The sequence below is a fragment of the Oncorhynchus mykiss genome, chromosome 2 (genome assembly GCF_057628025.1).
Source record: "Oncorhynchus mykiss isolate SJ-2025 chromosome 2, ASM5762802v1, whole genome shotgun sequence".
NCBI lineage: Eukaryota > Metazoa > Chordata > Actinopteri > Salmoniformes > Salmonidae > Oncorhynchus > Oncorhynchus mykiss.
The window spans coordinates 47,461,523-47,471,551 of NC_143023.1; the positions used below are offsets into that span (position 1 = coordinate 47,461,523).

General features: G+C 42.7%; 1 protein-coding gene across 1 annotated transcript; it reads left to right on the plus strand.

The window, feature by feature from the left end:
- The first annotated feature begins 283 nt into the window (after positions 1-283).
- Positions 284-5,788, plus strand: igf2b (insulin like growth factor 2b). The gene is given in 4 exon segments (NM_001124697.1): positions 284-445; positions 1,399-1,549; positions 3,442-3,623; positions 5,143-5,788. Coding segments are annotated over 4 exon segments (645 nt in total). The 5' UTR covers positions 284-370; the 3' UTR covers positions 5,380-5,788.
- Positions 5,789-10,029: the final 4,241 nt, after the last annotated feature.

Consider the following 10,029-nt stretch of genomic DNA (forward strand, 5'->3'; position numbering starts at 1 on the left):
CTGAATCTCTCTCTCCGTCTCTCTGTCTCTGTCTCTCTCTGTCACACACACACACACACACACACGCGCGCGCGCACTCTCTTTCGCTCTCTCTCTTGCACTTTTCCGTAGAGTGTCGTTGGACCACTTATCTTGACCGCGAGCCCTCTCGGTCGGTTCAGACATGCGCGGGGAGTGGGCATGGAGAAGGGGGGGAGGTAAGGGGCGGGTTTTGGTATATAATACTTCTCCCTGAGAACTTTTGCCTGTCGCCTGGTCTTTGGGACAGCCTCTCACTCAACATCTCTATAGCCCTCACCAACTGGGAAACTAACTCAACTGCAACCTCTCCAACCAAATAACGCTCAACGTTAGATTACTGCCAATTGACATGGAAACCCAGAAAAGACACGAATACCACTCAGTTTGTCACACCTGCCGGAGAACGGAAAACACAAGAATGAAGGTAATCTATGGAGACCCAACACTTCTTGCTCTTCTGCTTTTTTTATGCAAGTAAAACAATAATTATTTCTACATTGCAAAAACATGCGTAATCGAATACGCTGGCTGGGACAACTTCTCGGGGCTTTTACCCTAGCTTGTTTTTTTTGTTGTGTTTGCGCGTTTTGGTGAGAAGGGACAATTTGAGAACACGGTGAAATATAAATAACTTGACGAGGTGAGAATGTTGAAGGTGCAGATATTGAGATGGGTTGATTCTTGCATTTAGCTACCTTTCAGTCGGCTACAATACCGTAACTTTTAAGATCCTTACTCTGGGCACTGTTGTGCCGAAACATGATCTTCTCCACTCGCATCTTGTTAGTGCGTCCCTTTGCTGAACTCGGGACAAACAGGAGAGACCTCAAAGACCGCTAGGGGGCGAGTCCTGCGGGTGATAGAGCTCAATCTCCCTGTTACCAGAGGGTGAGCTAGGGGGAATATATGCTGAGTATGGGGATTGAGATGGTTGCCGATTGAATAGCATGTCTTGCAACTTGTTGAGCCGGTTGTGTAAGAGTTCAGCAGAGATATGGTATCTTTTCCCACAGAATAAGCAACTCTTAGAGTTGCAATAGGGCGATAGCTGATCACTGCGTAAAGTACAGCTCAAATACAAAGTAGCACATAATTAAAATGTTTAATTGCGCCAGACTTTTAACTGTAAAAAATAATAATTTTCTTTTACGCATCATATTGGATACATTTCAAGACGCCGTATGTTATTTGTGAGGGTCGTTTATGCAAGATATTGATTAGAAGCTTATTATCTGACTTTTGGGTATTGATTCTGAAAGGTAAATATTTAACCTACACGTCTGAACAGTGGCTATGGAAGGCACCACCAATTAGCCTGCCCGTTTGTATTGTATGCAGTGAATGTTTGATTTGAGATGTGTTATGTTCTCTCCTCAGGTCAAGATGATGTCTTCGTCAAATCGAGTGCTGGTCATTGCGCTGGCACTTACTCTGTACATCGTTGAAGTGGCTTCGGCAGAAACGCTATGTGGAGGAGAACTGGTGGACGCGCTGCAGTTCGTCTGTGAAGATAGAGGATTCTATTTCAGTAGGTTCCACTTATACCCGCTGTAACATTTATTTCATTGTGTTTCCCCTTTTATTTTCTTCTGGCTTTCCCAACTACATTGACTGTCTCTCGCTCTCGTGTTTCTGTACTGAGAGCACATCTTTGTGTCTGTCACTGTGTGTGGTATGCTTGTGTTCGCTCTCTTTCACACACACACACACACACACACACACACACACACACACACACACACACAACCAGCTGTGTTTCGCTGCGATGTGTCTGAAGACGAAAGCCTTTGCGATACCACTGAGTGGACGCATTCTGTTGCTGTAGCCTACCTCAGATTGCATATGAAAGGGCGGCGAGCAGGGAAGGCACACACAACTCAATGCGACACAATGGGCCACTTGTTTACCACACATTCCGTGGGGGAAAGTAATAGCACCCAAGAGGCATACCAGTCACCTCACCACGAATGTTCCCAGGCTATAGGCAACCACACTGCGTTTGATCTAGATTTGAAGGATTCAATTATTTCGGTTGAGGGAGGATTACTACGGTACTATTATTAATAGCCCTGTCATTGCTCTTCTAGTAGACTTCATCTAGACGATAGCATATAGTAACAATGATGTGATTGTTATTATTAGCTGACCTAAAATGAATTTTTACAATAACTTGTACATGCAGTTATCAGTATGTAGAACTGAGACGGTTCCTGTCCTCTCTTCCCCGTCTTCTCCTCTCCCCCTGACACACACAGCAAAAACTAAAGGTGGACAATTTCACTTTAATTTTTTTTTTTTTTTGTCTCTCCCACCCAATGGCATTGACAAAAAAATCTTTGTGCTGCTGCTTGCTAAGAGAGGTCATTATCCAATTTGGGCCGACATAGATGCCCCCCCCTCCCCCCTCTGGTTCACCCTTTCCTTTTCTCTCCTGTTCCTCTCTTCCTGCAATGAAACACTGGTCTGGCCTCTCCTGAGGTTTCTCCAACATTGTGTAGGGGTTGAAGAAGGACTTCAAAACAAGGCCGTTATTGATCATGGATAGTACTCCCCTGTGCCACGTCTTACTTAACCCTCCACCTCTCTCCCTCTTCTCATACCCCCACCCCCCTTTCTGTCTCTCTTTTCTCATACCTTTCTCCCTCATATCTTCTCATTCACTCTTTTCCTTTCTGCCTCCCTTGCATGATCTACCTCTTTGCCGATAGATAATGCAAGGCACTCACACTCTCAATGTCTTTAGGTGTGTTTCTCTCCATTCTATTTCTTCCTCTCGTCTTCTGTTCCTCTCCCTCTATCTCTCTATCAGCGTTCCCCCTGTCTTTCCCCAGCCATTCAGATGTACTGTATGTGGACTCCCCCTCCCCCTTTCCCTCTGCTGAGTTGGCAAGGGATAAGGTCAAAGGAGAGTGTCCATGTTGTGTGTTTACTCACCCAAATAGTGAGGGTTTCAGATCTATGTGTCTCTTTGTCTGTATTTGGCTATGTGTGTCTCTCTCTCTCCTTGGCTGTGTGAGTATGTGCTTGGCGGTGTGTCTCTCGTCTCTGTGCTCGGTTATGTCTCTCTGTGCTTGGCTGTGTTGCGTCTGCATATTCTCCAGTGTTTAAGGAGTATTTACCCACTAAAGGACTTCTGGATGGCTTAATTAAATACCATAACAAGATGACCACTTCCAAAAACAAACACACCAACAAACAAACATCAACTTTTGTCAGAGTTGGGCTCAGATAGCCTTTTATCCTGTGTTTGGTCAAAGTGAAGTGGGCCAATTGGATCTGTCAATTGCGGGGAAACATTATGGATTTGATGGATTTGGCCAAACTGCCAACGCTGCTATCTTGATTCACTTTCATTGTAATTGAGTTACAAGTCTCTCCTCTCCTAATGATCTCACTCTCCCTTCCTCTCTCTTTCTACAGGTAGGCCAACCAGCAGGTCTAACAGCAGACGCTCCCAGAACCGTGGTATCGTGGAGGAGTGTTGTTTCCGTAGCTGTGACCTCAACCTGTTGGAGCAGTACTGTGCCAAACCTGCCAAGTCAGAGAGGGACGTGTCGGCCACCTCTCTACAGATCATTCCCATGGTGCCCACAATCAAACAGGTACGGCCTGTATGGGAAAACCAGGAAACCAGCCCTACCTGTCCTCCTCTGTCCTTGACCTGTCCGTATGTGTCCCTATCTATCCCCACATCTCACTTGTCTCCGTTCCACCGCGTGCTGAACCCGTATGCCCCCGTCTGTGGGAGTGGCGATAAAGCCGTTTGAGGGTTGTGTTATCTTGCGAAAATAGTCGGTGGTAAGCAAGTATCTCCTTCCGAGACTGCTGACCGAGGTGGAAAACACCAGGGCCCGAGAGTACATTTGGGTAGAGCGGGTAAGGTTCAACTGCAGGTTGGTCACAGCTGGTGAGAAAGTGAGCAGATTAGAAAATGTTGGTGTAACACGTTACACCTGCCTGTTAGGGTCAGATCCATTCAGCCCCCATCAAAACAACCCAAACAAAGAACATCAAGTTCCTTTTTTCAACATTTGCAATGTGCCTCGATTAGTCATGGAACACTAGATGCTCCAAAATGTGCATACATTTGGCACCCTTCACTGAAACAGTAATAGCTATCGAGCCCTGAGAAACAGTCACTGTGAATCAAGTCAAAAGCGTGCACACGAAAACTTCAAAAGAAGCTGCAGGCTTTTTAACTCTGTGAACAACAACCTCAACTGTGGGCAGCATTCCAAAACTCTTAAATGTCTTCCTCTTCTCATCTCCTGTTCTTTACGACTACCCCCTCAGGGCTGGATAGATAGATAATCCCTCCGTTTTGACTTTCAACTGCCATTTAATGTCAACATCAGTTGGTTGTGAAATAAGGTGGCGATAGGACTATTTAGGACAGCTAATGACTGTTTAAGACCGTTTAGGACTATTTGACTGTTTAGGTATGTTAAAGACTAATGGTACATGTCTACTAGGTGTTGTGAGTGCGAGGGGGATATGTTGGGACACATCCCCAGTCGTGCCTTGGCAGTGAAACGAGTTGACTGCTCTCTCTCTCGCCCAGATGTTTCCAGGCTGGGGAGTGAATGGGGAGATAAACTGCAATTGATGTGTGTGTGTCTAGGGAGAAAGAGACACTTTCACACAGAGTACTCTCAAAGTGGCATGACCCAATCAAGCCATTCAGGAGGAGTACTAGTTACGCATAAATTCTGCCCCCACCCACCCATTCTCTATCTCTCTCATATGCATGCGCACACACACACAAACAACCCCCCTCCCCCTCTGCATGGGGATTTCCCAGTCTCACCGTTTTAAGGAATTGGCCAGGGATAGTGTTTTTTTCACCGGAATGTGTTTACTGCCGAGATAGGTGTGTGTTGGGGGAGGGGTCATTTAGTGAACAATGAATGTGTGGTCACATTGAGATAGTCTCCTGCATTCCCTCAGACATTATGATGAGGGGGCGGAGCCGAGCTCTTGTTGACAACTTTCTTTAGGGGTTGTCAGGGGAAAATAGCCGTTGTAATCAGAATCAGCGGCGACCTTCAACGGTACGGTGAGCTCCAAATGTACCAACAATTCTTTAAACTCTCTCTCTCCCTCTTTTTCCCAACTCCACAGGATGTCCCAAGAAAACATGTGACTGTGAAGTATTCCAAATATGAGGCGTGGCAGAGGAAGGCTGCTCAGCGGCTCCGGAGGGGCGTCCCGGCCATCCTCAGGGCCCGGAAGTTCCGGAGGCAGGCGGTGAAGATCAAGGCCCAAGAGCAGGCGATGTTCCACCGGCCTCTGATCACCCTGCCCAGCAAGCTTCCCCCAGTCCTGCCCCCCACGGACAACTACGTCAGCCACAATTGAGCCTCCTCACCAGCACCCCAACTCCCCCATCAAAAGCCCTTTGCACAGACAACGAGTTTGGAGGGAGATGAAGAAGAAAAAAAGACTAGGGGATTATAGCTTTGTCTCTGACGTCATTTCTGTGGCAAGTCCTCGTTTGACCTTTCCCCCCACCCAGCCCACCCCCAAATCCCGTCCGAGCCCACCAACCAACCAACCCCCCCACCCACTCCCCTGCCCATCTACTACTTTTTGACCCCAAACCTACCCTAGACCCCCTCACCCAGACACTCAAACATACGTTCACATTCTTCCTGTCCTGACTCTCACTCTTGCGCTCTCTCTTTCATTCACCGACACAAAAGACACCAACACAATCAATGAACAAAAAGTGAACTATTTGGCTGAATGCAATTTAGGTGGATCCTTAAATAAAAAAAAAGAAAGAAAGGAAGAAAAGAAAGATGAAAGAGCTCTATGGCTTGCAAGTGTCAAGAGGACAGCAGGCGGAATGTTTTTTGTCCTTGTGGAAGACAACAGAAAGTGAAGAAACGGCTTGCATAAAAGAACGCTTTCCCGGAGCAGAAAAAATATCTCTCTGTTAGTCCTTTTTGTTATTAGTTTGCACCTCTAACTATAAATGGACTTCCACACTGTAAGGAATTATTTTGTAAAATTAGATTCCTGTTCCAGCACCTTTTAATCACAAACAAAAAGCAGAAAAAGAAGTCTGCAAAATTGCACATCGCCACGGATTACGTCAAAGGAAAGAAAAAAAAAGCACTATTTTTTTATGAACAATGAACGTGTAGCTTAAAAAAAATGTCATGGTGCTAGCTTTTAGAATGGACTCAGAGAAGAAGGGGTTGAAAAGCACGTTTTTTTTCCCGCTTTTAATGAATATTAAAACTTTCCGTTTTAAGGAAAGTGTGACTTTAAAAAGGAGAATAAAAGACGGTGCGTGCTAGCACTATGCGCTAACAGCTCCCTTGAGGAAGTGGTAGGGGGACCTGAGACCCACTCCCCTCTCCGTTGGCCCCCAAGGCCCTACGAGAACTGGAAGCAGTGTGGGGACATAACAGGACATTATGGACCGCCTGGATTGGAACAGTAGTTTGACTTCTTGTTCCGGGACAGTACTTCCTGTTTTGTCGTGGCTTTGAAGAACCCTGGCCTGCTCTGGAAGGAAGTGACACGTTAATATGGACACAGAACGAGTGGGATAATGATGATAATATTTTGGGGTTTTGACATATTTCTTTTTACATCTGTGTTTCAAGGAGAGAAAAAAAGTTCAACCCTGTCAGTTTCTGGTACCGTGACATTCCTGCTTTTTGCGAAATAGGCATTTTTTGGTTAAACATTTTGTCCATCGTTATTGTTATAATATTATTCTACAGTTTTTAAGAAAGGCACAAATTTCAATTCAAAGGGAAAAAACAGCAATAATGTCAACTAACATTTTATTTTTAATTGTATATCAGTAGTATTCTCATGCTTTTGCCTGAAAACAAATACTTGAATATATATATATATATATATATATATATACACATGTGTGTGTATATATACATGTGTATATATATATATGTGTGTGTATATATACATGTGCATATATATATATATATATATGTGTGTGTATCTATACATGTATATATATGTGTATATATATATATGTATATGTATATATATGTATGTATATATATATATATATATATATATATATACATACACATATACATACATATATATACATACAGTGTGTATATATGTGTGTATATATATATATATATATATATATATATATATATATATATATATATGTGTGTACAGTGTGTATATATGCATGTATGTGTATATATATATATATATATATATATATATATATATGTATATATGTGTGTATATATATATATATATGTATATATATATATATATATATATGTGTATATATATATATATATATATATATATATATATATATATATATATATACATATATATATATACATACATACATACATACATACATACATACATAAAATTAGTTTCCAGGGACGTTGTGTTATTTTCTTTTAGTCTGAGCTGTATCTTGCGTAATGAGCCGCCAAGCTTTTTTGTTTGTTTGTTGAAATACAAATAAGGGCACTGTATAAAGGCATTATTTATTTTGTTATAAAAATATATATGAAAAATTGGTCCAAATAATATACATAGCACTGATGCTCAACTGACAGATTTATTTTGTATGATCTCTTTTTTCCCATTTGACTTGTAATTCTTTTTGTAGATGCTTTGTACCAAAAAATTTCATTTTTTTTTCATTTTCATTTGCCACAGAGTTACTTTAAATTAATATTTTAATAGTAGAATAGCCTGGATTGCTTAGGTATGTTATGTCACAGAAATAGGCACATACTCTGACTACACAGGTCGGCATGGACGTTTAGAAGCCTGGATGGGAAAAAGGAACATATCCATGACTGACCTGATTGCAAATACCAGTTCAACAACATTATGCGTTGATTGTACACAACCCACTACGTTTTAAACCACTTTAGTATTGCTGGCCAGAGACTATGACAAGAGGGTCTATTGTCATAGTTGTATTAGAGACTTCCGTTCTGATTGGCTCTTGGGGATTGGAGAGCACCCTACCCTTCCTCCCAGTGCAGTCTGGGTAACTTGCATGTGCTGGTGGTCAGTAAGTGTGGTGGGCACCCTGCTCTGGATTTGATGATGTCACTGTGACATTTGGCCATAAGTCAAACAAAGGTCACCTACAGCAATCTCAACTCTCACTCATCCTCTCTCAATCCCTTTCTTATTCAACAACATTCCCCAGATGTTCTATCTGCCCTTTGCCATGGGAACAGGAGTGCAGCATTCCTCCCATACCACCCCTTCCCTGATCTATCATCAACATGTATTTGATGAAGGGCTACCATACTGGACCAGTTTTGAAGCAGTTGAACTACTCAGGAAAATCTTTGGTTTCTAAAGAGGGAGATGTGGAGTTGTTGAGTTTAAGGGAGGAAGTAGTATAGTGGGATTAGGGCGACAGAGCTCTAAGCCATATCTGGCAACAGTGACACTGCTCTCCAGGTGACAAACCACTGCTCCCCATGCACTATAGGCTCCATGGAAGTCTGTGCCACAACTTTTTTTTCCATGCTATTTTATATGATTTTGGCCCATACAATGGATGGATATTTAACGGATACTCGTCCCAGTAGGGGTAGAGGTGAATCGAGCCAATACTGAATATCCTCTCTCTTCCCCTCCACCTTAAGAGGGCCCTAACCTAGCCTATGAACTACGACCTTTATGACCCCCATGCCTATATGTCCTGTCTTTGACTCTATATTCCACTTGTGTAACAAAGCAGTGCAATTATTATTATTATTATATTTCCCAGACGGTTATGTATCTTGTTTCCAGACAGTGACAACGACATGGTTTATTTTTTATTTTATTTGAAATTTGTTCTTCCTGGTAGGACTGCATTCACTATTGTATTGTTCAAACAGGCTACTATAGTGTTCTTTTGAATGGCGTGGAAGACGACCACTTCTTTGCGCTGGATATGAAGGGATCTCTTGCCGAGCATCGGCTAAATTTTTTGTGTCAGTAACCCACTCAGCCTGTGCATATTTTATCGATTTAACCTCTGCACGCTAGAACGTCTGAAATGCACAATTCATGTACTTTCATTTTTAATATCAATAAAATAAACATTTTATCAAACACCTGAAGTCTCTTCAGTACATTTTTTTTTTAACGATCTCTTGATGTGTCCATTGCCTGTACATGTTCTGTGTGCGTGTCTGCGTGTGTCTCTGCGAGAGGGAGAAGGAGAGGTGAGAGTGAGAACAAAAGAAGTCGAAGCATGTTTTTGGATAATCTTTTTTTTATCAGTTAAACTATGTTCAATGTAAATGATTTAGTACGTGTCCAGGCCTTACAAAGAATACCTCCTCTATTGCTGCTTTTAGCACCCTCTCACTCTGGCCGTGGCTGCTGTGTGAAAGTGTGCCAACATGCACTCAGAGGACTGTGAAGGACCGGCCGGCAGAATATCTCACTTTTTTTTTCTCACTCTCTCGCCTTGTCCCTCCACAGTACATCATGCTCCGGGGTGAAGTTTCCCCTAGGTACAGATCTAGGATAAGCTCACCCTCCTCCAATCCTAACCGTAACCATTAGTGGGGGAAATGCAAAACTGACCCACAGGGAAATGTCACTCTATACCGCACGCCACACCAATGCTGCGTTCAGCTGAACACAATGTTGGTGGAATGTTCAGATAGAAATATGCCGTACTATGGTCAAAACACACCTCTCAAAACACACCTATGTCAATAACAGAATCATCATCAAGCTTTGATTATTTAAATCAACCGTGTAGTGCTAGGGAAAAAAACTAAACATGCACCTGGGGGGGGGGGGGGGGGGGTGCAATATCTTGGTTCGGTCTGAGACTTCCCAGAACAGAAAATGGTGATTGGAAGATATACTATGGTCACAATGACGTGTATTGACGTTTTTAAATGTTGTTCTTTGGTTGCTATCAAAAGCTTTTAACTTAAGAAGTAGAGCGTAATCTTGTTTTCTTTGGCCTTTGTGTTTTAGCATTTAATTCGAAGCTCTGTAGTCTAGCGATGGGATGCA